The sequence below is a fragment of the Ranitomeya imitator genome, chromosome 5 (genome assembly GCF_032444005.1).
Source record: "Ranitomeya imitator isolate aRanImi1 chromosome 5, aRanImi1.pri, whole genome shotgun sequence".
NCBI lineage: Eukaryota > Metazoa > Chordata > Amphibia > Anura > Dendrobatidae > Ranitomeya > Ranitomeya imitator.
Genome location: NC_091286.1, coordinates 487,837,869 through 487,865,839, shown reverse-complemented (window position 1 = coordinate 487,865,839; position 27,971 = coordinate 487,837,869). Strand labels below are relative to the sequence as shown.

Below are 27,971 nucleotides of genomic sequence, written 5' to 3'. Positions count from 1 at the left end.
AATTAATTAAAGGAGTAAACCATCAGTTTATATATATATATATATATACATATATTTAAAAAATAAAACATTAGCATGACCCTTAAAAAACAACAAATTTTTAGATAGGTCATTACCCTACGAATCACCCAGCATTCCTCTCATGATCAAGTTTTTTTTTCCAATTCAAAGTTTTATTGAGAAAATTTAACAAAACGTGAAACTTCCAACACCAGACATCTGATAAACATTATTATATGAAAGCAGTCATCAAATAAAAGACATAATAAAGATATACAGAGAAACAAGGACACAAGATAAGGACAAACAAGGGGACACATCTGAAAAATCAGCAGATGGCCTAGGAGAGGCCTCATCCCAAGGCAAAAAGGGGCCCAATTACCTTTGAACTTATTCATAAAATGGACAGGCCAGGAAAATGTCCCAGTGAAATCATATACTTGCATTTGAGGTGTTTTCTTCCGGGGAATAGGCAATCAGCAGTTCCATATACTGGGTCAAAGCCTCTCCCGAGAACGATTCCTCCATGGAAGGGCCGGTCTGAGACTTCCAATGATGTGGGATAGTCACTTTTTCTGATAGAAGCAAGTTTTGCAATAGTGATCCCCTGAAGCTAGGACCCAACATATGGAACATGAGCAAAAGGACAGCTTCTAGATTTTTAGGAACTGACACTCCAGTCAATTCCAGGATCACTCTGATCACTCCCTCCCAAAATGGAGCCAGAATTGGGCAAGGCTACCAAATATGGTCCATTGTACCCTCATGGACACCACAGCACAAGCACAAATTGGAAGTACTAAGAAAACACTTAAGGTACCGTCACACTAAGCGACGCTGCAGCGATACCGACAACGCTGTTTGGTCGCTGGAGAGCTGTCACACAGACAGCTCTCCAGCGACCAACTATGCCGGTAACCAGGGTAAACATCGGGTTACTATGTGTAAGCTTACACAGGGCAGAGAAGCAGAGTGCCGAGGGACAGACAGCGGAAGGTAAGTATGTAGTGTTTTTTTTTTTACTTTTACGCTGTTAACCAGGGTAAACATCGGGTTACTAAGCGCGGCCCTGCGCTTAGTAACCCGATGTTTACCCTGGTTACCAGCGAAGACATCGCTGAATCGGCGTCACACACGCCGATTCAGCGATGTCAGCAGGAAGTCCAGCGACGAAATATAGTGCTGGACTTTCTGCAGCGACCAACGACATCACAGCAGGATTCTGATCGCTGCTGTGTGTCAAACTGAACGATATCGCTAGCCAGGACTCTGCAACGTCACGGATCGCTAGCGATATAGTTTAGTGTGACGATACCTTTATGCAGAACAACAGTAACCCAATACCACCTAGAAACAATTTTATAGCTTGTCTCCTGGGATGTGGTTGTGATGACAGATTTATGGGAGAGATTAAAACATCTTCTCCACTGCTCAACTGGAATTGTTAGCTGTAATTCAGTTTCCCAGGCTCTGCAGAACTGGAGGAGAAAATTTAAATTGGAAGAAGACGACAATCCTTCCAGAAGCGAGACTACATGATCCAGTTTTGAGGAGGAGATGCATCACTTTTTAAAAAGGGTTAGAGGATGGGCCAGATCCAGACTCCCAGAGAGAGCGGGAAAAATGTTTGAGTTGGGTGTACTCAAAGTATTGGTGCATTGTGGAAGACCCACCTCTGGAAGAGAAATAAAAGTTCCTTGTGGGGAAATTTGATATACGCAGAGGGTTTTTTCCTGAGAACCTATTAGAAGCATAGAGGAGGAAATGCCTGGTGGGAAGGTTGGATTACCAGTTATAGGGGATAGAGGGCCCTGAGTGGCAACAAAAGTATCCCCAGTTATGATTGAATATATGGATTTAAGAGAGCTACTCACACTGAGTGACAATGGGACCTCTTTATTTCACACGATAAGAGGCCAAATCCATGACAATGATGGAACGGAGAATGGTTAAATGTCTTGGGTGATTGCAACCCAGAGCTTAGAGGTTGAACAATGGATCATATCGAGGACTCAAGAGTGGGCAGAAACAATTAGTATCTATGATAACCTGGCAATGAAATTGTCTGGAAGAGATATAGCAATCTCGGAAGGACTGTCATTTTTACAATATTGATTTTTCCAAACCAAGAGAATTAATTGAGATTTAACAGGGCGAGGTCCCTATCTAGCCTAGTTAGGAAGGTCTGAAAGTTCAGGGCGAATAACGTGTAGTTATCAAAGGGGATCCTATACCTAGACAGTTAATGGATTTATCGGAGGGCCATTTGAAGAGGAAAATATCTTTCAGTTTAATGATAATCTGAGGCATAGAGAAATGTTTAAAGCTTCGGCTTTATCCGCATTTATTATAAAATTAGATCATTTACCAAATTTATCCAATTCTAACATTAGTGAGGCGAGAAATATATGTGTGTAAGAAAGGTCATGATCAGGTTTTGCTGCATCCTATTTCCTCTGTACACACATGCGATTGCTTCAGTGTTCACATACCTACTCACAGGGTCGGACTGGCCCACTGGGACACCGGTGAAATGCCCAGTGGGCCCCAGAGAGAAGGAGGAAGAAAAAAAAAAAGGGACGTGCATGCAGTCCTGACGCACCGTCATGACCAGGGCCGGCGGCACCACCTGACAAACCAAGGTAAGTGCTGGGGGCCCTGGGAGAATGGGGGTGGGACACACGCTACAGTGTCCGTGAGTTGGGGTAGCCCGATGCCAGCCAGCACTGGCACAGGCCCCCTCTAATATTCACCTCTCCTCGTTCCCAGCAGCTGCAGTGTCTTACATGCCCTCTGACTTTGCAATGTCTCAGGGCAGAGTGAGCTATGACATCTTCACTGCATTCTTCAGTTTCTCTGTCCTGAGCATTGCAGAGTCAGAAGAGATGCTGAGTACACCGGACCTGCAGCAGGAGGTTGAGTATTTGAGTATTTGATTTTTTTTATGTATGCAGTATTACATGGGGCCCATGATGTTTGTATGGAGGTGCATGGGGCCCATAAAACTGCATGGAGGAGCATGGGGCACATAATACTGTATGGAGGAGCATTACATGGAGTCCATGGTATACTGCATGGAGGATTATTACATGGAGCCCATGGTATACTGCATGGAGGCGCATTACAAGGGGGCCATATTACTGTATGGAGGAGCATTACATGGGGCCCATAATACTGTATGAAGAATCATTACACGGGGCCCATAATACTGTATGAAGGAGCATTAAAAGGGGCCCATGGCATACTGCATGGAGCAGCATTGCATGGGGCCCATGGTATACTGCATGGAGGAGCATTACATGGGGCCCATAATACTGTATGGAGGAGCATTACATGGGACCCATAATACCATATGGAGGACCAATACATGGGGCCCGTGATGTGCTATATGGAGGAGCATTACATTGGGCCCATGATGCACTTTATGGAGGAGCATTACATGAGGCCCGAGATGTGCTGTATGCAGGAGCATTACATGGGGCCCGTGATGTGCTGTATGGAGGAGCATTTATGCAGCCCATGAAGTACTGTATGCAGGAGCTTTACACGCGGCCTGTAATATATGAATAAGCATTATATGAAGGACTATGTGGTTGCACATAATACTGTATGGTGGACTATGTGGTTGCCCACAATACTGTATGGCGGACAATGTGGTTGCCCATAGCACTGTATGGCGGAGTATGTGGTTGCTCATAATACTGTATGAAGGACTATGAGGCACCCATAATGCTGTATGGTGGACTAATAGGTGCCCACATATTGTACTATACCTGTGTTTTTTATCTCTGCATCAGGAATCATGGATTATGTCAAAGGAGCCCACTGATACTCTTTCACCCGAGGTCCACAAAAACCTGGAGCCACACATCAAGATGAAATGCCAGATGCAGCTGTGACAGGGCGTTCTGCTCTAAGACAGGACATGCATCGACGTCACATAGCAGTTACGTTAAATATCTCCTGCAGCCTTTGATAGGCCTGCGGCCTTTCAATGTTACTTCTATGTGATGTCAGCGCGCGGCCTGTCACAGAGCAGAGCACCCTGTCACAGCTGCAGTTGGCAGCCATTTTAAAAACCAAGAAGAATATGAAGACACAAGAGGACACTCATTGAGTCCATGCCTGAGAGACTGCAAGCTATTATAAAAGCCCGAGGTGGTGCAACAAAATACTAGTGATGTTTTGAAGTGTTTTTTTGTTTGTTTGTTTTTCATGATTCCATAATTTTTTCCTCAGAATTCAGTGATTCCATAATTTTTCCCATAGGCTTGGTTAAAAAAAGTAACCATTACTGACTACCACATTTTTAGTTCTTGATTTCTTTTAGTGTTTCTTAAAGCCAGAAAGTTGCCATTTGAAATGTCTTTAGTTTTGTGCCATGTCTGTGATCTGCTTTTTTTCTACAAAATTAAACAACTGAATGAACATCCTCCAAGGCCGGTGATTCCATAATTTTTGCCAGGGCTTGTATTATTGGTTTATGGTGGCAAGAAGGGATATAACTACTGTAGGGACCAATCAAGGGACATTATTACTGCTGTAATGTAATTTACTTTTGAGGTTACTGTCTTCCATGGGGGAAAACAAAAGGGGGTCCTGCTACTGTGCAGGGCAACACTATGTCTTTTTTTCGTCATCTGACATAATGAAGAAGTTGGGGAAAATAGTTTAGAATGTGCTCTGGAAGTGATCAACTATAGATAGCTCTGTTATTTTCTGCAGAGACGAGTTAAGGCTGGAAGAAGTAATGGTGGTCAGCACTGCATGAAGATGAAAGACTTTGACTACAGATGCCACCGGTGAGTCAGTGTGTTACTTGTACACTTACACTATATACTGTATACTGTGTACAGAAATTCTCTGTCTAATGTAATTGGTGATCACTGTATTATCTGTACACTGACACTATATACAGAGCTCCTGTGTATAATTTCACTAGAGATCACTGTATTACCTGTACACTGACACTATACACTGACAATATATACAGTGCTCCTGTGAATAATGTCATTGGTAATCACTGTATTATCCCTACTCTAAACACTATAAACAGAGCTCTTGTGTATAATATCACTAGTGATTTCTGCATTACCTTAAAAGAAAATATATACAGAGCTCCTGTGTATAATGTCACCTGTGGTAATATTAGTGTTATTAGTATTGTGGTTTTTATTAATGATCAGTATTGTAGTACTCTAAATATATGGTGGTAATATCTGATCTGGTCATGGTTTGGTGATATTTCTCTAGTCTGTGGTAGTATTTGTCACTATGTGGTCTGGTCATGATGTGATTGCAATAATCCCCTGTATGCAGTATTATTTGGTCACTATGTGGTGGTATGTGATCTGGTCATGGTGTGGCAGTATTTGTCTCCTGTATGTGATATTATTCAGTCACTATGTGGTGGAAATATGTGGTCTGGCCATGTGTGGTGGTATTTGTCCCCTGTATGTGATGATATTTGGTCACTATGTGGTTGTAATATGTGGTCTGGTCATGATGTGGCAGTATTTGTTCCTTTTGTATGTAGTGTTATTAGTCTTGGTATAGTGGATTGTGTTGTGTATGGAGGTCAATTGTTCTCTCTGATATCAATAAGGAGAAGATTTTTGATGTCCAATAGAGATTAAATACTTGGATCTTTACCCCCTCCCTGTCCTGTGACTATTACACAGTAGCAAATATGCACTTACAGTGGTTCTACGGTGAAAACAAGTAATCACCTATCCTAAAGTTATGTTCACACATTCAGTGTTTGGTCAGTATTTTGTCTAAGTATTTGTAATCCAAAAGCAGGAGTGGGTGATAAATTCAGAAGTGGTGACGTGCCTCTATTATATTTTCCCTCTGATTGTTCCACTCCTGATTTTGCCTTACAAGTACTGATGTAAAATACTGACCAAATGCTGAACATGTGAATGTGGCCATAGGATAAGTGATAAGTTATAGATTGGTGAGCGTCCAACTGCTGAGACCAGCACCGATCTGCAGAATGTGAACTCTTATCCCCATTAGTATGGAGAAGCATGCATGACTAGACCACTGATCTGTTGATTTCCTGCACTTGGGGCTTTTTATGGGAGCCCCAAAGAGGATGAATGGAGCTGCAGTCAGACATCCCATCTGCCACTCCATTTTAAAATTGGGATAAAAGTGTCCTGTCATGGATAAAGTCCGATCGGTGCAGTTTCCAAAGGTCGGATTCCACTGATCAATAATTTATTACCTGCCTAACCTGTGGATAGCCCCTTTAATGCAAACTATGATAATTGTGTATTCCAGTTATGGGGGCACACATTAGATGTGCAGCAGCCGCCTGTGTTTTACTGTCGACGCTCCACTATATCTGGGATAATGGCTAAGTTATTTGCATATAGCTGTAGGGTGGGCCCCTAGGGTCAATTCCCTCTTTGGACGCCAGACACTCCAGTGCGACCATGCCTACGCCCACAAAAAAAAAATTATATTTAACTGTGTTGCAATACAATAGGAATGTTGGGGCACTATTTGGTGAGTATTCTATATTTTGTATTTTTAGATACTAATGGGTTATTTATGAAGCAGTGAAGTGGTGGACAGCACCCTTAAGTCTCCCTTAATTATGTCAATTAAAAACATAATACTTTATGTTTTTATTACAATCCACACTGTAAATATGTCTTTCATTCATCTTTTCATATGCAATACACATAGATCTCTGAGCATACATGGCATGTTATTTTTTCACAATGTAATGAAACATACTTACATTGGAAACAGATAAATGATATAAAATATATTTTTCCAATTGTATGGTTTCTAAAAAAAGAATAAGAATAAAAGTTAGTCAAAAATGTTACAGTTCAATGATTGCACAAAAGTAATAGTAATGGCACAATATCATAATACGATGAGTATTTGTGGACTTTTTGATGTTGTGGATTGTTTCATATTATTCATTGCATTTTTTTAGTGCATTAACTTTACATATATTTTTATTTTGATATTTACTCTACATTTTGGTGTGTTATGTTTCAATAAAGCTAGTTTATAGTGATGCGCGAGTGTGCTTGTTACTCGATTTTTCCCGAGCATGATCGGGTGTTCTCCGAGTATTCGGGCGTGCTCATAAATTTAGTTTGTGTCGACACAGCTGCATGATTTGCAGATGCTAGACAGCCTGAATACATGTAGGGATTTCCTAACAAATAGGCAATACCTGCATGTGTTCAGGTTGTCAAGCAGACGCAAATCATGCAGCTGTGGCAACACAAACTAAATTTAAGACCACGCCCAAATACTCAGGAACACCCAAGCATGCTTGGGAAAACTCGAGTAACGAGCACACTCGCTCATCACTGCAAGTTTACTTTTAATACTTCCTGGTATTTGGCTTTGACAACTCTTCATTGATGTGTAGATTACATGTAGATGACGCGTTTTTTACCTCCAGATTTTCTACATCTAATACAACTTTATGGGTAAAATCTGCATATAAAACTGCATACCCACAAGACATGGGAAAAAAAGAACAGAAGATGTGAGATTTCTATCAGTCTTATACACTTTGCAAGAACTAAGACGCTTCATTTTTTTTACATCATCAAAAACTCACCAAAAACTGATCATGGAAACTTAACCAAAGGCAACGAACTACAGAGCTTTCTCCGATGCCTGACTTACTCTTGTCATGCCCCTGTACATAAAGGCAGCTGTCAATGTTATTAAATGTCTTAATCTATTTCACACTTGGAAATACATGTATATTCACATTTGCTAAACAGGCTATACTATTTTCAAGACTATAACAAGGCAAATTGAAGAACAATGTTTCACAGGGTTTTCTTTTCTGACAGTATTTACTGGCAGAAAAAAATCTGACACTAAAAAAATAATGAATATACTGTTTAAGTGATCCTTATAAAAACACTTTTTGACACATTTTTGATACTTTTACTGTGGCATTGCTTCAATGGGCAAATTTGTCTTACTAAGCTGAAAAGATCATGCAGAAAAATTGAATGTTATATACTTCAATTATATTTTAGAAAAGGTTTCCTATTTTTGTTGATTTTGGCAGAAAAAAAAAACATTTCAAAATCCACAGTGGAAAATTTTTGGTTAGAGTTTGTGAGCACAACAATTTTTCTGGTAGATTCACCGAAAACATTTCCCAAAAAGTGTTCAGAAAGAATGAACAATATACATTTCCATGTGCAAAAACATCCTTGTCAGATGTTCAGTATCTTGAGCGTCAAATTTCAGAAGACACTAATCAGTCAAAAGAAGTGAGCTGACCATTCTTCAGGCACCTCCCGCTCTGATGAGGCTTTATATTTTACAATACAAGTCCAGATGATGGCTCAAAAGACGTCCGGGGTTCTTTTTTAAAGTTTTCTCAGGACGTTCTCATCAGAAACTGATAACAATTTCTTCATTGTTAAATGGAGAAAAAAATGACCAAAAAATTCAAGTAGAAAAGACAAACCTCAGCTGTCAAAAAGAGCATGGGAGGCCCCCATGAAACAACCAAAAAGACGCAAGAAAACATAGCCCAGGCCAAAAACGGCTAAGATGTCATGGGCATATACACTTGCTGTATATTGCCTTACGTTAAGTGTCAGCCATGCTTTCAGACTACCTTCTTTAAATTCCTGATGCATAACAATAAACTAAACTCAGTTATACGTTGCTATTCAGTGTTATTGGGTTGACCTTTTTGACTACTATAAATATCATATAGTTTGCAATGTTCAAGTACAGTTCTTTAGCGGAATGTTAATGAGAATCTTGTGAGCTTCTTCCCTGTGAACGTGCCACCACCAAGCAATGTGGGTTATCATTTAAGAAAATCAATTTAATTATTCTGCTCTGCAGTGTGAAAAGAGCAATGCTGCCTACATACATAAATAGGATTATCCTCACAGACTCGAGAAAGCTAAGACCATTTGCAAATAATTTATGATTGTTTAAGTTATTGCTAGAAAATTTGCTGTTTGAACAGTTTGTATGTGGATGTCATTTTTAACTACGTACTTAAGCCGCAATAACAGAACGTCGCACAAATTATAATTTTTATTAGCCTACTGCTCTTAAACATTATTCTTGCAATTCTTATTTAAATCTAATGTGAAAGTATTTTTTACAGATTGCAGACTACTGTACTAAACACACTCCTACTTAATGGGATTGGTGTATAAGCTTTCAGAAGTGTCCAATGTTCTTCACTCCAATGGGGATCAGTAAAAAAGAAAAAAGGAAAAAATAAGACAACATTTAAAGGGGTTGTCCATTAGGAAAAGGAACCATCTAATTTCTTGTATCAGGACTATATTTGGCCTTGCAGACTTTGGACAGAAGTACCATTGTTTCTAGTCCCTTTTTCAATCCTGCACAACCACTTAAGTCTTATTCACGCTCCCTTGTTTAAAAACATATGTGAAAAAATTGTACCAGTGGCCTCAGTGTTGTGCATCATTGTGTCATCCTTCTGTCCATTTTTACCATCAGTGTGTCATCCATGTGTCCATTTTTACCATCAGTGTGTCATCAGTGTTTTTCACGGATGGAGAAAAGTTGAACCCCTCACATCAGTGTTGTGTATCAGTGTGTCATCCATGTGTCTAATTTTGACCATCAGTGTAACATGCGTGTGTCCATTTTTACCATCAATGTGTCATCCATGTGTCCATTTTTACCATCAATGTGTCATCCGTGTGTCCATTTTTACCATCAATGTGTCATCCATGTGTCCATTTTTACAATCAGTGTGTCATCCATGTGTCTATGTTTACCATTAGTGTGTCATCCATGTGTCCATTTTTACCATCAGTGTGTCATCAGTGTTTTTCACAGATGAAAAAAAAAAGTACCAGTCACATCAGTGTTGTACATCAGTGTCATCCATGTGTCCATTTTTACAATCAATGTGTCATCCAGTATGTGTCATACTGGGTGATTTGTGTTCTGCTGTCTCTGGTGTCCACCTGTTCTATTAGGATTTGGGAGTTTCCTATTTAACCGGGCTTTCTTGTCATTTCCCCGCCGGCTATCAAGGTTATCAGAGTGTTTTGTTACCTCAGCTTCTGGCTTCAGTAATCTTCAGGACAAGCTAAGTTTTTGATTTTCTTGTTCCACGTTTTGATTTATTTTTGTCTTTTCCAGCTTGCATATAATTGTTTCTTTGCTGCTGGTTGCTCTAGCGGGCTGTAATTGCTCCTCATGTTCCATGAGTTGGAACATGAGTTCAAGTAATTACAGGATGGTTTTTTGAAGGGTTTTTTGCTGACCGCGCAGTTTACTTTTGTATCCTCTGCTATCTAGTTTTAGCGGGCCTCATTTTGCTGAATCTGATTTCATACTGTGTATGTGCCTTCCTCTCATTTCACCGTCATTATATGTGGGGGGCTGCTATTTCTGTGGGGTATTTCTCTGGAGGCAAGAGAGGTCTGTGTTTCTTCTAATAGGGGAAGTTAGATCTTCGGCTGGTGCGAGACGTCTAGGATCAACGTAGGCACGTTCCCCGGCTATTGTTATTTGTGTGTTCAGGTTTAGGGTCGCGGTCAGCTCAGGTTCCATCACCCTAGAGCTCGTTGGTGCTTGTCCTTTTGTGATTCCCTGCCATTGGAATCATGACAGTCATTTATGTGTCCATTTTTACCATTATTGTGTCATCCGTGTTTTTCACGGATGGAAAAACATGTATTAGTCACATCAGTGTTGTACACATGCACAGCACACGGATGGTACAGAGATGAACGCACGTTTCCGGGTTGTATGGAAAAGTGCTGTTAAGTTATTTCACAATGAATATAGAATGTCTGCTTATAGAGGAGATCTGAGAGACCTTTTTACCCGACAGACATACATTTTAAATCATTATTTCCACAGAGAATAATTTAACTTGATTGATACATGGTGTTTGCACCTACCTCTAGAATCTAGATCATCCCAGAAGAACTCTCCATTGGCCTTCTGGTCATCATCCAATGCAACTATTAGGCCTAGAGGTTTTTTACGACTGAATCAAAAGGAGAAGATTAAGTTATGTACAGAATTTGCACATTCGACACAGGGAATACGTTTGATTATAGCTAAATTATATTACAGACAGCTTTGATTTTGGCTGACAGGCCTAATAAATTTGTTTATTTCCCAATTCTGGAACAGTTTCATTGCATAAAAATAAAGTCAAATACAAATATTCATTTTCCAGATGTACAGTCATGGCACCATTGAAATTGTTTCAGAAAATGAAGTATTTCTCATAGAAAATTATTGCAATTATTGAAACAACACAAAAAAAACTGAAAAAAAGGCAAAGTGGACATAATTTCGCACAAAACTCCAAAAATGGACCTGACAAAATTGTTGACACTTTTCCAAAATTGTGGGTAAACGACTTTGTTTCAAACATGTGAGGCTTTTTCAAACTAACCTGTGGCAAGTAACGTGTGGGCAATATGAAAATCTCACCTGAAGCCAGATGAATAGGGGAGAAATTGACTCAATCTTTGCATCGTGTGTCTGGGTGTGCCACAGTAAGCATGAGGAATAGAAAGAGGAAAAGAGAACTGTCTGATGACTTGAGAATCAAAATTGTTGAAAAATATCAACACTCTCAAGGTTACCAGACATCTCTTGATGTTTCTTTTTCCATACTGTGCAGCATAATCAAGAAATTTACAACCTAGGGCACTGTCGCTAATCTTCCTAGACATAGAAAAATTGATGAAAGATTGCAAAGAAGGATAGTTTGTATGGTGGATAAGCAGCCCCAATCAAGTCCCAAGTCCCAAAGAAATTCAAGCTGTCCTGCAGGCTCAGGGTGCCTCATAGTTCATATTCTGAAAAAATTTAAAGAGTGTCAACACTTTCGGCCATGACTACCATTATTATATTAAGGAGTTTTGTAGAAAAACTCTCTTTTCTCACAGATCCATACAGAATACTACACAAAAATTTTGGCATATTTCACTTCATACAAGTTATGCTTCATTCACATTTGCATTGTTTTTCAGTATTTTCTCCTGTTATAGGAAGAGTAAGTAAAATACTAGAATTGCTGGGATGCACGACACGCATCTGTGGCATCCAATGGTCATACAGCAGACAAAAGGAGTGCAGTAAGTAAGATAACTTGTTCATCATAATTTGGTGGATCAGCCATGGAGGCGCCTAAAGGAACCTTCAAAATAGAGGTGAACAGAGCCTAATATTGCAAAGGTATTCTTTGGAAGTATTGCTTATCAAGGAACATATCATCCTATATATTTTGCTTACATGAGGCTGCATTGCAGGGCCACAATATTCTTTCTATAGTAACATTTTGCATGAGGCTTAACAATAAATATGATTTTAATTTTTTTCTAAAAATCAATATGACGTGAAAATCACAAACTTTGTAATATATGTTATTAGAGAAATCTTCCTTCTCTTTCCCGACTGATCATTCATTCTCAATTCATGGGTAAAATCTGCCTTCAGTCAGTGTAGAATTTCCCATTGCTTAGATAGGAGATGACTATAAGTGCTCATAAAGTTCTATGGAGAATTGTAACGGTAATTTCAGGAGAACGTGCAGCAGAATGTCCGTGTCTGCCTCTAGCTTCGCCCCACTCCCCTCTCCATAGAACTTTATAAGCAGCAACTGTCACCTCCTATCCCAGTAATATGAACATCTTTCTTCACTAAATAGAGGTTTTACAGATTAATTGAGAGGAAAAGATGCATCCAAGAGGAGAAACGAGCAAATTTGTCTGATCAGACATATTACAAAGTTGCTTATTTTCATGTGAACTACTGATTTGTAAAACAAAAATTTAAATGACGGTTGCTCTTTAAATGTTATGCTTTCCGCTAAAAACAAACAATATTATTATCTTCCGCAAAATTGCAGAAAGCCATGTATTCATTTATAAAGGATAATAGCAAACTCCGACAATTGCTTCCAAATCGTCCTATTACCCAAGGAATGTATCACAGAATCACACTTAATTCTTATCGTTTCATGAACCATAGAATACTTTTCCATGCGCTCTATGATGGGATAATGAAACTGTTCACCTTTCTCAAAGTCGTTTAACTCCGACCAAATGTCAGGCTTGAAGCGTAACTTCTCTTTTATTGGCATTGTGTTTTGGGATTATGGGGGATCAAGTTCAGTTGCACAAGCAACATCAGTATTGAGATTCTTTTCTTTTGTCTCAGCAAAACTTTTTCATTTAGTAGCTCTTCATATTTACAGATGTCTAACAAACCTCTGGGGATGAATAATGTCTGGCTGCTCGAAAATCAGCTTTTGCAGGGAAAGGCATTGTGTAATGCTGAGATGTTGACATAATGCATAATGTTATGTCCATTTGAATGCTTAAAGCAATATTTTACACCCCTGTAAGGGAATTATCCTCTTACCATAATTACCGATAAGATGCAATTATCATTCTGCTAACTATCAAGGAGTGAATATATAATAAGCCTGAATCATCCTTTGTTTAAGTTCTTTATCATGGAATCACTTGGGTCTTTTACGAAAAATGACTGCAACTCTAAAGAGGTAGAACTAGTAAATACTTTATTCTTGTTACTGGATTGTTTTCAGAGGCTATTTTCACTTATTATCCTCTCCACAATGCAGCTCTGACACAATGTAGCTGCTACATGGAAACTTTGTTTCTAAAAGTTTTTGAGACATTGTTGAAAATTAAGTAGTGATCTGCCTCGCTCCATACACTAGCTAAATACAAGTGTGTGGAGCGAGACTGTGCCCACTAGTTGGGTTTTGTCGGGGAGTATGAATATTGCATACATATCAGCTAGTCCTGGCTCAGAAACCGGCGAACCCCCACAACAAACAGTGCGTGTCCTGGGGGGATTGATAACTCGGTTGTCACACAAAGTGACCCCAGACTTATTTCATACCAGACAACCCATTGAATGTTGTTTAGATTACCCTTGGATTTTATGGTGGATCCAGGCTTTCAGACAATAGTCAGCCCGATGTTCAGAAGAAAACAACCTGATTTGGAGGTCACTTACTACAAAGGTGAAATTGTTATGTGATTATTTTCAAATAATGTTTTTTTTTTTTACATCTTCTGTCTGGACATGCACAAGTCTTGTACAGACTTGAGAAGGGTCCCTTAGATTCATCATTTCTCACTAGGGCACGAATCTGTAGCCTAAATAAAATTACGTATTTTACTGTTTATTTGCACTATGTAATAAACCAGCCTGACAAATAAATACAAAATAAAAAGCAAAGATTCCAGTTCATCAAAATCATTGTCTAGATGAGGGGACAAGAGGGGTACGAGGTGCCTGATTCATTAAAAGGCACATGCCTCGTAATTAATCAGGTGAGATGCAAAGTCGTATGGGTCAACAAATTTTAGTTCCGAATATGAATTTGATCAGCAAGGATTGCCATTCGCCACCCGTCCCATGTCCCTCCTCAGCTCCGACCAGCCCTCCTTTGTGTAAAACTTGTATAACTTTTATGACTTTTCAAAGCTTTTTATGCCAGTTTTCTGGAGTAGAAACTTGATGAATTGGGGTATAAGATTGTATGTGACACAACTAATAGTTTTCTAAATGAAAAAATGAAAAATTGCATCAGGCATTTTATTTTTTAAAACAAATGAAATAAATGAATACAGACACAGCTTCACAACAATGGTTTGTGATTATAACGATTGAATGAGTCCTGGGAGAAGTTATATGAGGATACATAACCGAAAGTCTGGCATCTGCAGGTGCTCAATTAGAACAAATGATGATTACACAGTATAAAACCAGAATAGGTAATAGGACAGTTGTCGCTTCCATGTGCTGCCAAAATATGTCACTGTTTTAAATGCCAATCAAGCTTGTTATTCATACCTGGCTTCAGTAGTGACATCTGGTTGCTGAGTAGGAAATATGTAACCTCCTCTGAGATGAAGTCCAAGTTTATCTATTGGGAGATGCATGTTTACATACTGTTTCCTGCTTTCATACTTTGAACCCTGCAAAGGAGATAAGTACAGGAGTTCATTAGTATTATATATATATACGGTATATATATTTATATTTATTTATATATCTTATTGTATATATTATTGTTTTACATTACTCTTTTTTCAAAAACACTGCTTTTCACAAAAATACGATAGTAGTTTGTTGATGTTAGGGCTATATTAATGTTATAATTGATAGAAATTTGTTGTATTTATTCAGTAAGAGAGTGTTCCAGCAACCAATATTCATGGTCCCATATTCATGTGACATTTTAGCATGCATGATGTGCACTAGTATATATTTTAGTGCAGCTGTTTTTTAACTCTTCCTATCCTAGGTTACTGCACAAAGAGAGTCAATGTATTCAATTTTTTCTAGAAGTATCAGGTCACATACAGTAGAGACCAAAAGTTTGGACACACCTTCTCATTTAAAGATTTTTCTGTATTTTCATGACTATGAAAATTGTAAATTCACACTGAAGGCATCAAAACTATCAATTAACACATGTGGAATTATATACTTAACAAAAAAGTGTGAAACAACTGAAAATATGTCTTATATTCTAGGTTATATTCTAGGTTCTTTTGCTTTGATGACTGCTTTGCACACTCTTGGCATTCTCTTGATGAGCTTCAAGAGGTAGTCACCGGGAATGGTCTTCCAACAATCTTGAAGGAGTTCCCAGAGATGCTTAGCACTTGTTGGCCCTTTTGCCTTCACTCTGCGGTCCAGCTCACCCTAACCATCTCGATTGAGATCAGGTCTGGTGACTGTGGAGGCCAGGTCATCTGTTGTAGCACCCCATCACTCTCCTTCTTGGTCAAATAACCCTTACATAGCCTGGAGGCATGTTTGGGGTCACTGTCCTGTTGAAAAATAAATGATGGTCCAACTAAACGCAAACAGGACGGAATAGCATGCCGCTGCAAGATGCTGTGGTAGCCATGCTGGTTCAGTATGCCTTCAATTTTGAATAAATCCCCAACAGTGTCACCAGCAAAGTACCCCAACACCATCACACCTCCTCCTCCATGTTTCACGGTGGGAGCCAAGCATGTAGAGTCCATCCGTTCACCTTTTCTCTGTCGCACAAAGACACGGTGGTTGGAACCAAAGATCTCAAATTTGGACTCATCAGACCAAAGCACAGATTTTAAATGGTCTAATGCCCATTCCTTGTGTTCTTTAGCCCAAACAAGTCTCTTCTGCTTTTTGCATGTCCTTAGCAGTGGTTTCCTAGCAGCTATTTTACCATGAAGGTCTGCTGCACAAAGTCTCCTCTTAACAGTTGTTGTAGAGATGTGTCTGCTGCTAGAACTCTGTGTGGCATTGACCTGGTCTCTAATCTGAGATGCTGTTAACCTGCGATTTCTAAGGCTGCTGTCTCAGATAAACGTATCCTCAGAAGCAGAGGTGACTCTTGGTGTTCCTTTTCTGGGGCGGTCCTCATGTGAGCCAGTTTCTTTGTAGCACTTGGTTTTTGCAATAGCACTTGGGGAGACTTTCAAAGTTTTCCCAATTTTTCGGACTGACTGACCTTCATTTCTTAAAGTAATGTTGGCCACTCGTTTTTCTTTACTTAGTTGCTGTTTTCTTGCAAATTCTAACAGTCTATTCAGTAGGACTATCATCTGTCCATCCACCAGACTTCTGCTCAACACAACTGATGGTCCCAACCCCATTTATAAAGCAAGAAATCCCACTTATTAAACCTGACAGTGCACACCTGTGAAGTGAAAACCATTTCTGGTGACTACCTCTTGAAGCTCATTAAGAGAATGCCAAGAGTGTGCAAGCAGTCATCAAAGGAAAAGCTGACTACTTTTAAGAACCTAGAATATAAGACATATTTTCAGTTGTTTCACACTTTTTTGTTAAGTATATAATTCCACATGTGTTAATTGATAGTTTTGATGCCTTCAGTGTAAATTTACAATTTTCATAGTCATGAAAATACAGAAAAATCTTTAAACGAGAAGGTGTGTCCAAACTTTTGGTCTGTACTGTATGTAGGACCCTCACCAGGGCTATACAACAACTATTGCAGCATCCAAGACAAAGACTGCACTTGTCCTGATTTGATCTGCAACTTGAGGGATGCAGGAGTCTGCCTCACCGAGCAGAGTATGGACTTCCTTCAATAAACAACGAAAACTTTTGGATAGACAGTGTGTTCAATTTTTTGACTGATCCTGCAATGGTTTTCCTTGTTCGTATTGGAAAGTGCACATTGTAAATTCAGACTGGAGACATCAAAACTATATAATAACACATATGGAAACAGGATGTAAAGAAACATGTGTAAAACAAGGCAGGATATGTGCTAAACCTTAGAAATTCTTCAAAGTAAACCCATTTTACTCTGATAACAGCTTTACAACCCCTTTACAACCCCCTTAGCTTTATCACAAGATCTTTAATCAGGTAGACATCAGTAATGGCTTTCTAGCAGTCTTCAAGGTTTTCACAAAGGTGGTGAGTACTTGTTAGCTGTTTTCCCTTCACTTTGCAGTACAGCTCAGCTCAAATAAATTGGGCTGATATCAGGTGATTATGGATGCCATATCATTACACACAGCACTTCACCTCTTCTTATGCATCACATAGCCCTTCAATATCCAGGACCACCACATATTTAAAAACTGCAACAACCCTGTTGGCATTACTGCATGGCCTCCCATCCCCCACCTGCCTTACACAACAACTTACTCACTATCATGAGGCCATGCTGTGAGTTCTGTCTTCTGCCAGCTCCATGCTGTGTGCCTCATGTCTCCTGCCCGCTCAGTGCATGCTTTCTGGCTGTGTGCATAGGGGGGCAGCACCAGTAATTCCTGGTTCTTATAGAGTCAGTGTGCACCTTCCTAAGGTGTCCCTGGCCAATTGCCAAGAGGCTTCAGGTACTTAACCCCTTCCCGACCTGTGACACAGCATATGCGTCATGAAAGTCGGTGTCAATCCGACCTGTGACGCATATGCTGTGTCACAGAATGATCGCGTCCCTGCAGATCGGGTGAAAGGGTTAACTCCAATTTCTCCCGATCTGCAGGGACATGGGGAGTGGTAGTACAGCCCAGGGGAATGGCTTCACCCCACCGTGGCTACGATCGCTCTGATTGGCTGTTGAAAGTGAAACTGCCAATCAGAGCGATTTGTAATATTTCACCTATTAAAACTGGTGAAATATTACAATCCAGCCATGGCCGATGCTGCAATATCATCGGCCATGGCTGGAAACACTGGTCTGCCCCCCACCACCACCGATCCCCCCCAGTCCTCCGATCAGTCCTGTGCACTGCTCCGCTCCCCTCCATCCTCCTGTCCGCTCCCCCCGTGCTCTTGTCCGCTCCCCCGTGCTCCGATCCCACCACCCATGCTCCAATCCAACCCCCCTGCACTCCGATTCACCCCCCGTGCTCCAATCCACCCCCCCATGCTCCAATCCACCCCCCATGCTCCGATCCACCCCCCGTGCTCCGATCCACCCCCCCGCACTCTGATCCACCCCCATGCTCCGATCCACCCCCCTGTGCTCCTCCCCACCCCATCATACTTACCGAGCCTCCCGGGGTCCGTCCGTCTTCTCCATGGGCGCTGCCATCTTCCAAAATGGCGGGCGCATGCGCAGTGCGCCCGTCGAATCTGCAGGTAGGCAGATTCGTTCCAATGTGCATTTTGATCACTGTGATAAAACCTATCACAGTGATCAAAATAAAAAAAATAGTAAATGACCCCCCCTTTGTTACCCCCATAGGTAGGGACAATAATAAAATAAAGATTTTTTTTTTCAACTAAGGCTGGGGTTATGGTTAGGGTTAGGGTTTCGGTATGTGCATACGTATTCTGGTCCTCTGTGGATTTTTCCACAGCGGATTTGATAAATCCCCAGTGCTAAACCGCTGTGGATTTATTGCGGATTTACTGCGGTTTTTCTGCGCATTTCACTGCGGTTTTACAACTGCGATTTTCTATTGGAGCAGTTGTAAAACCGCTGCGGAATCCGCAGAAAGAAGTGACATGCTGCGGAATGTAAACCGCTGCATTTCCGTGCAGTTTTTCTGCAGCATGTGTACAGCGATTTTTGTTTCCCATAGGTTTACATTGATCTGTAAACTCATGGGAAACTGCTGCGGATCCGAAGCGTGTGCACATACCTTTAGAATTAGGCTATGTGCACACTGTGCGGATTTGGCTGCGGATCCGCAGCGGATTGGCTGCTGCGGATTCACAGCAGTGTTCCATCAGGTTTCCAGTACCATGTAAATCTATGGAAAACCAAATCCACTGTGCCCATGGTGTGGAAAATACCGTGCGGAAACGCTGCGTTGTATTTTCCGCAGCATGTCAATTCTTTGTGCGGATTCCGCAACGTTTTACACCTGTTCCTCAATAGGAATCCACAGGTGAAATCCGCACAAAAACACTGGAAATCCGCAGTAAATCCGCAGGTAAAACGCAGTGCCTTTTACCCGCGGATTTTTCAAAAATGGTGCTGAAAAATCTCACACGAATCCGCAACGTGGGCATATAGCCTTAGGGTTAGGGTTGGAATTAGAGTTGTGGTTAGGGTTAGGGGTGTGTTGGGGTTAGGGTTGTGGTTAGGGGTGTGTTGGGGTTAAGGTTGTGATAAAGGTTATGGCTACAGTTGGGATTAGGGTTAGGGGTGTGTTGGGGTTAGTGTTTGAGTTAGAATTGAGGGGTTTCCACTGTTTAGGCACATCAGGGGTCTCCAAACGCAACATGGCGCCACAATTGATTCCAGCCAATCTTGTATTCAAAAAGTCAAATGGTGCTCCCTCACTTCCGAGCCTTGACGTGTGCCCAAACAGTGGTTTACCCCCACATATGGGGTACCAGCACACTCAGGACAAACTGTGCAACAATAACTGGGGTCCAATTTCCCCTGTTACCCTTGTGAAAATAAAAAATTGCTTGCAAAAACATCATTTTTGAGGAAAGAAAAATGATTTTTTATTTTCACGGCTCTGTGTTGTAAACGTCTGTGAAGCACTTGGGGGTTCAAAGTGCTCACCACATATCTAGATAAGTTCCTTGGGGGGGTCTAGTTTCCAAAATGGGGTCACTTGTGGGGGGTTTCTACTGTTTAGGCACACCAGGGGCTCTGCAAACGCAATGTGACGCCCGCAGACCATTCCATCAAAGTCTGCATTTCAAAAGTCACTACTTCCCTTCTGAGCCCCGACGTGTGCCCAAACAGTGGTTTACCCCCACACATGGGGTATCAGCGTACTCAGAAGAAACTGGACAACAACTTTTGGGGTCCAATTTATCCTGTCACCCTTGGGAAAATTAAAAAATTCTGGGCTAAATAATTATTTTTGAGGAAAGAAAACGTATTTATTATTTTCACGGCTCTGCGTTATAAACTTCTGTGAAGCACTTGGGGGTTCAAAGTGCTCACCACACATCTAGATAAGTTCCTTTCGGGGTCTAGTTTCCAAAATAGGGTCACTTGTGGGGGTTTTCTACTGTTTAGCCACATCAGGGGCTCTGCAAACGCAACGTGACACCCGCAGAGCATTCCATCAAAGTCTGCATTTCAAAACGTCACTACTTCACTTCCGAGCCCCAGCATGTGCCCAAACAGTGGTTTACCCCCACATATGGGGTATCAGCGTACTCAGGAGAAACTGGACAACAACTTTTGGGGTCAAATTTCTCCTGCTACCCTTGGGAAAATAAAAAATTGTGGGCTAAAAAATCATTTTTGAGAAAATAATTTTATTTTTTATTTTCATGGCTCTGCGTTATAAACTTCTGTGAAGCACTTGGGAGTTCAAAGTGCTCACCACACATCTAGATTAGTTCCTTTGGGGGTCTAGTTTCCAAAATGGGGTCATTTGTGGGGGATCTCCAATGTTTAGGCACACAGGGGCTCTCCAAACGTGACATGGTGTCCGCTAATGAATGGAGCTAATTTTCCATTTAAAAAGCCAAATGGCGTGTTAGGTCTCGAGTTCCCGCTTCTGCACAGGGGGAATCTGAAGCCATCTCCGCTGTGGTCTCCCATTCTTATCCAGCCGCAGTGGAGTCTGCTCAGCAGGGACGTCGGTCCCAGCGTCTTGCTCGGTCTCACTCTGTACAGAGAGTTACTGCTGCTTCTTCAGCTTCTGCTATTAAAGCCAGTGCTGGTCAGCAGCGAGCGGACTTCTCTGGGACTAAGTCCTTGTCTGCACACACTGAGCATGCCCAGGGCAAGATCTCCCGTTGGAGATCGAGGGTCATGTGCTCAGGCTCTGCAGCACATTCCATTGGTCCTCTTGGCAGGTCTTGGAAGGGCAAAGTTTCTGTGGCCACTTCCTGTGCTGCAACTATATAAACTGCGCATGACCGCACGGCCATGGGCTAGTGTACAATTGTTAATGTGTGTATGTTGTGAGTGAAAGTCGCTCTTTAAATAACCCTCCCTATTGAATGTCTGTTCGCGGAAGGTGTATGTTTGCTGTCTAGCGCCCGACTTATCCTACAGCACTAATCACACATTACAGCGTCCAGTTGCTGTGACCGCCAGTACGGCGCCGTGCACTTCCTCTGTGCTTTCCTTACCCAAGCCTGGGTGGTTAGTGGCGTTCGTCAGTGCGGCACCGCATGCACTCTTGTGCTTTAATATTATTATTTAGTTTCCTTACGCACCCAGTTGCGGTGTTGTGCCAGCAAGTGTCTAATCGGACTTCAATCCTAGTTGGGGTTGAGTTCGCTGACTACTTGCTCGCGCTCTATGTGCGGTACCGCGGACCTGTGACGCAACAGGATCGCTTCCTTCACGCTGGGTGAAGTTTAACCCATGTGTGTATACTTATGAGTACCGCCATATAGTCCGTCATTACTTGGCAGCAGGTTCCATCTCTGCACGGTGGACCCCGGGCTGCGAACGCACCATACTCTATCTGTCTTATTATTTGGTGCGTTTCGCTAGCCCTAACATGGCGTGCCTTCCCTTCCGTGCCCTACCATGCGCCCAAACAGTAGTTTACCCCCACATATGGGGTATCAGTGTACTCAGGACAAACTGGACAACAACATTTGGGGTCTAATTTCTCCTATTACCCTTGGCAAAATAGGAAAATCCAGGCTAAAAAATCATTTTTGAGGAAAGAAAAATTATTTTTTATTTTCATGGCTCTGCATTATAAACTTCTGTGAAGCACCTGGGGGTTTAAAGTGCTCAATGGGCATCTAGATAAGTTCCATGGAGGGTCTAGTTTCCAAAATGGGGTCACTTGTGGGGGAGCTCCAATGTTTAGGCACACAGGGGCTCTCCAAACGCGTCATGGTGTCCGCTAACAATTGGAGCTAGTTTTCCATTTAAAAAGTCAAATGGCGCGCCTTCCCTTCCGAGCCCTGCCGTGTGTCCAAACAGTGGTTTACCCCACATATGATGTATCAGCGTACTCGGGAGAAATTGCCCAACAAATTTTAGGATCCATTTTATCCTATTGCCCATGTGAAAATGAAAAAATTGAGGCGAAAATAAATTTTTTGTGAAAAACAAGTACTTTTTCATTTTTACGGATCAATTTGTGAAGCACCTGGGGGTTTAAAGTGTTCACTAGGCATCTAGGTAAGTTCCTTAGGGGGTCCAGTTTCCAAAATGGGGTCGCATCTGGGGGGAGCTCCAATGTTTAGGCACACAGGGGCTCTCCAAACGCGACATGGTGTCCGCTAACGATGGAGATAATTTTTCACTCAAAAAGTCAAATGGTGCTCCTTCCCTTCCGAGCCTTACCATGTGCCCAAACAGTGGTTTACCCCCACATGTGAGGTATCGGTGTACTCAGGAGAAATTGCCCAACAAATTTTATGATCCATTTTTTCCTGTTGCCCATGTGAAAATGAAAAAATTGAGGCTAAAATTTTTTTTTGCGAAAAAAGTACTTTTTCATTTTTACGGATCAATTTGTGAAGCACCTGGGGGTTTAAAGTGCTCACTATGCATCTAGATAAGTTCATTGGGGCGTCTACTTTACAAAATGGGGTCACTTGTGGGGAGCTCCAATTTTTAGGCACAAGGGGGCTCTCCAAACATGACATGGTGTCCGCTAAAGATTGGAGCCAATTTTTCATTTAAAAAGTCAAATGGCCCTCCTTCCCTTCCAAGCCCTGCCGTGCGCCCAAACAGTGGTTTACCCCCACATATGAGGTATCAGCGTACTCAGGACAAATTGTGCAACAACTTTCGTGGTTCTGTTTCTCCTTTTACCATTGGGAAAATAAAAAAATTGTTGCTAAGAGGTCATTTTTGTGTCTAAAAAGTTAAATGTTCATTTTTTCCTTCCATGTTGCTTCTGCTGCTGTAAAGCACCTGAAGGGTTAATAAACTTCTTGAATGTGGTTTTGTGCAGTTTTTAGAATGGTGTCACTTTTGGGTATTTTCAGCCATATAGACCCCTCAAACTGACTTCAAATTTGAGGTGGTCCCTAAAAAAAATGGTTTTGTAAATTTCGTTGTAAAAATGAGAAATCGCTGGTCAAATTTTAACCCTTATAACTTCCTAGCAAAAAAAAATTTTGTTTCCAAAATTGTGCTGATGTAAAGTAGACATGTGGGAAATGTTATTTATTAACTTATTTGTGTCACATAACTCTCTGGTTTAACAGAATAAAAATTCAAAATGTGAAAATTGCGAAATTTTCAAAATTTTCGCCAAATTTCCATTTTTATCACAAATAAACGCAGAATTTATTGACCTAAATTTACGACTAACATGAAGCCCAATATGTCACACAAAAAAAAATCTCAGAACCGCTAGGATCCGTTGAAGTGTTCCTGAGTTATTACCTCATAAAGGGACACTGGTCAGAATTGCAAAAAACGGCCAGGTCATTAAGGTCAAAATAGGCTGGGTCATGAAGGGGTTAAGGCATTTCAACCCTTAGGGAAATGCATGAGCAACTTACTTCCTCAGTCAGTGTCTTGCTGATGAGGTGCCAGGCCCTGTCCTGCTATTTTAATCACCCAGTGGGGCTTAGTACCCTGGTCTGTGTCCTTGTCCCTTGCCTTTTTTCGTTCTGAACTTAGTCCTATTCCTCTGTCTGTTCATATCTCTGTCTGTAGCCTTTCCTATTTCGCTGTGTTTTCCCATGTGTTCACTCCTTCCTGTTCTGCCCTATTCTTCTCTGCTGCGCACCATGCAGCTCCACTCTGCTCGCCACAACCTCTCGCTCTGTGTCTCTGCTCCGCTCTCGCTCTGTGGCTCCCCTCTGCTCCCGTTCTGCGACTCTGCTTATGCTCTACGGCTCTGCTGAGCTGTTGCTCTACGGCTTTGCTCAGGTCTTACTCTGTTGCTCCACTCAGCTCTCGCTCTGCAGGTCCGCTCAGCTCTTGCTCTGCTCGGCTCCTTTCTGCTCTCGCTCTGCTCTTGCTCTGCAGCTCCACTCCTTGTGGTTCTGCCCTGCTCCGCTCCTTGCGGTTCTGCCCTGCTCCGCTCCTTGCGGTTCCGCTCTGCTTTCATTCCATATCTCGTGGGCCTTTGTGCTTACTGTCTGAACAGGTCCCTATCTGTTCCCATACTTCACTCATACCTGTCCGTGTTCCTGTCCTGCCTGAATCAGTCCCTGCTCCTCGAGTCTGAACAGGTCCCAACCTGTTCTCATATCCCACTCACACCTGTCCATGTTCCTGTTCTTCCCGAATCACTCCCTGCTCCTCCAATGTGTACCGGTCTCTACCTGTTCCCTGTATCAATCACACCTGCCCGTGAGTCAATCCCTGTCCCTTCTGAGTAAGTCCCTGAACCTTCTGTCCCAGCTGTGCCCCCCTGCCAGTGTCTCAGCCGTGCCCACCTGCCAGTGTCTCAACCTTGCCTGCCTGCCAGTGTCTCAGCCGTGCCCGCCAGCCAGTGTCTCAGCTGTGCCCGCCTGTCTGCCAGTGTTCCATCCCCCAGTGGGATCAGCAGCCACAGCCAGACACCACCCTGGAGTGGTACCTGGCAGCAACCTGCCGCACAAGCCTGACCTCACCATCAGAGGCTCCAGTGAACACCAAGATAGCTGCTTTGTCATGCCTCTTCCAGGGTAGTCAGGTTTGTGGCACAGTGGGGCGACTTCCCCATGCTCTTGCCATCTAGTTTAGGTTCGAGCATGACAGAAACCATCTGATAAACTTTTCTGTCTAACAAAGACATGGCAGTTGGTACAAAAAAATCTAAAAATGTGATTCATTAGACCACAGCACATATTTCCACTAACTTAATTTCCATATATAATTTCTTGCATTACTTTACTGAAATAAATTTCTTCTTCTTGTTTGCGGTTCTTATTCATGTCTTCTTTGCAGCAATTCAACCATGAAGGCCTGCTTTTCAGTCACATGTACACAGTTGTTAAAATGTGTTTGCTACTTGGTAGCTGTGTATTACTGTATCTGAGCTCTTGACATGGCATGCCTGACCACTGTAAGCTATTCCAAAGGTACCTTCACACATAATGATTTAGTTAACGAAATCGTTGCTTTTTGTGACGTAGCAACGATATCGTTAACGAAATCGTTATGCGTGACAGCGACCAACGATCAGGCCCCTGCTGGGAGATCGTTGGTCGCTGGGAATGATCAGGACCTTTTTTTTGGTCACTGTCATCGCTGGATCGGCGTGTGTGATGTGTTCACTGGTAACCAGGGTAAATATCGGGTTACTAAGCGCAGGGCCGCGCTTAGTAACCCGATATTTACCCTGGTTACCATTGTAAAAGTTAAAAAAACAAACAGTACATACTTACATTCCGGTGTCTGTCACGTCCCCCGGCATCAGCTTCCCGCACTGACTGTGTCAGCGCCGGCCGGCCGTAAAGCAGAGCACAGCGGTGATGTCACCGCTGTGCTCTGCTTTAAGGCCGGCTGGCGCTGACACAGTGCAGGGAAGCTGACGCCAAGGGATGTGACAGACACCGGAATGTAAGTATGTACTGTTTGTTTTTTTTTACTTTTTACAATGGTTACCAGGGTAAACATCGGGTTACTAAGCGCGACCCTGCGCTTAGTAACCCGATGTTTACCCTGGTTACCCGGGGACTTCGGCATTGTTGGTCGTTGGAGAGCTGTCTGTGGGACAGCTCTTCAGCGACCACACAACGACCTAAACAGCGATGCTGCAGCGATCGGCATCGTTGTCTATATCGCTGCAGCGTCGCTAAATGTGACGGTACCTCAAGTCATTACCTGACAAAACTGATTGAGTAGATGCCAATGATGTGAAAAGCTGTTAACAGTGTAAAATTGGGTTACTTTGACAAAGCAATGGTTAAACACACATATTCAGGATTGCTTAACACAATTCCTTAATCCATGTTTCCACATGTGTTCCTTCTTTCTGCCTTTAGTCTGAATCTACAATTTGCACATTTCAATAAGAATACCGAAAACCACTGCATGAACAGTTGTGTGCAAACATTTGACCAATACAGTTCATAATTATTCATCTCTAACATAGCAACTAAATTTAACTTTACTGCTAAATAAATTATAGAATTTGTTATAATTACTTGTTAAAATTATTGACTTACTGTTTCATAATCATACCATACAGCATCAGGAATGTAGGCATTGACAGTTTCAGTATTCTAAAATGACAAATAGTTCAACAGTTTTTAGATAGTATATAACATTTATGCATTGGATAATAAATATACATTAGAACACTGGCAAAGTAAGGATGATCATAGGTCATCTAGACATTCAGGCTACATTCATTTTTAATCATTTTGTACGCTATGGACCAATAGAATGTTGGAATAAGGTGTGCTCAGATTATTAAAAGGCCACTCCTCTTAATATAGTTGGTGCACATTTGTCTTGTCCATGCTGTAGAAGACAAATTCAATGCCAGCCCTAAGTTTTAGTAGATTTCAGTTACTATGTACTCCAGTTTTTAAGCGTATATTACAGTAAATTTGTTGCACAGCTATAGGCCATGCTTATTTTGTGAAATCACATGCACTTTGTTGTTTTTTTTTTAACAAAAGTTTATTGGCTGATGCAAAAGATATAAGGTCTGGAATCTTTTTACAACAAAGGCAACAGTTGAAAATTTGTGACTTTTTGACGCCAGCATTAATACTGTAAATCCCTCTAAAGAGTTTTTGTTGTGACGAGTGCCTGATGCATTACTCCTAAATAAAATGCTAAACAATACCTTACAGTACATATTTACAAACATCAAAAATTCCACAATGAGCCATAACCAAACATTGCCGAAAGCAAAATGTGTGCTTAGGGTCTAAGACACACTTATGTAACACTCTTAAGGACGTAATCTTTCATTGCATGCCCTTCAATGTTCAGTAATGAACACTGCAAGTGTGTGCTAACAGAGCAAGAAGAAATTAATGAGCTGGGGCAACCAGATACACCTCCTTGTCCAAGAATGAGGTCCCTGAGAATCTGCTTGGGGGCCTGATAAAATGTCATCGAGGGGGGTCGTAAATAGCCCTGGGGCCTGAAGTTCCCCACCCCTGACATAGATCATTCATTTTCATGGTAGCAAATTACAAACCCATACTATGCAGTGTTAAGCTGCAGTCATAGGATTAATGTGCATGCAGCCTCTATGCACTGGTGTAGATAGTGTAAAGATATATTCTACTCTAAAATCAATGCTCCTGAGGAAATTAGTGCTCCCCTAGAAGCAGAAAATTATGGCACATGGAGGATCAGAAGAGAGAGCAATTAAAGCCCCCAAACACATTCGATTTCTGCTGTACTTCGGAGAAGCAGTTATCTCTCCCAAATCCCCCATACTGAAAAATGTTTGTCTTTGCCAACTGTTTCTGTGTTTTTATTAGAGAACCACTGCCAGAATAATTTGGCAGCATCTTATCACCGTTGATTGAACTCCCGTGGGCAGACGCCCATTGAACATTAGTCATTAGTCCGACACTGGTTAAATCAGCTGAATAAGACTTTTATGTAATTTATATGGGGTCTTTACTAACCCCTACCTGTCACGCACTCTTACTTAACAAATATTTTG

At 41.7% G+C, this 27,971-nt stretch overlaps 1 protein-coding gene across 2 annotated transcripts in view; it reads right to left on the bottom strand.

Annotated features, from left to right (window-relative positions):
- SI (sucrase-isomaltase) overlaps positions 1 to 27,971 on the bottom strand; it is a 427,600-nt gene that overhangs the window by 264,813 nt on the left and 134,816 nt on the right. For both annotated transcript variants that reach the window (XM_069727394.1, XM_069727395.1), the window contains 4 exons: positions 26,506 to 26,562; positions 14,866 to 14,990; positions 10,917 to 11,005; positions 6,755 to 6,804 (listed from right to left, as the gene is read on the bottom strand). In XM_069727394.1, the coding sequence (XP_069583495.1) occupies positions 6,755 to 6,804; positions 10,917 to 11,005; positions 14,866 to 14,990; positions 26,506 to 26,562 (321 nt within the window). The remainder of the gene's footprint in view (positions 1 to 6,754; positions 6,805 to 10,916; positions 11,006 to 14,865; positions 14,991 to 26,505; positions 26,563 to 27,971) is intronic.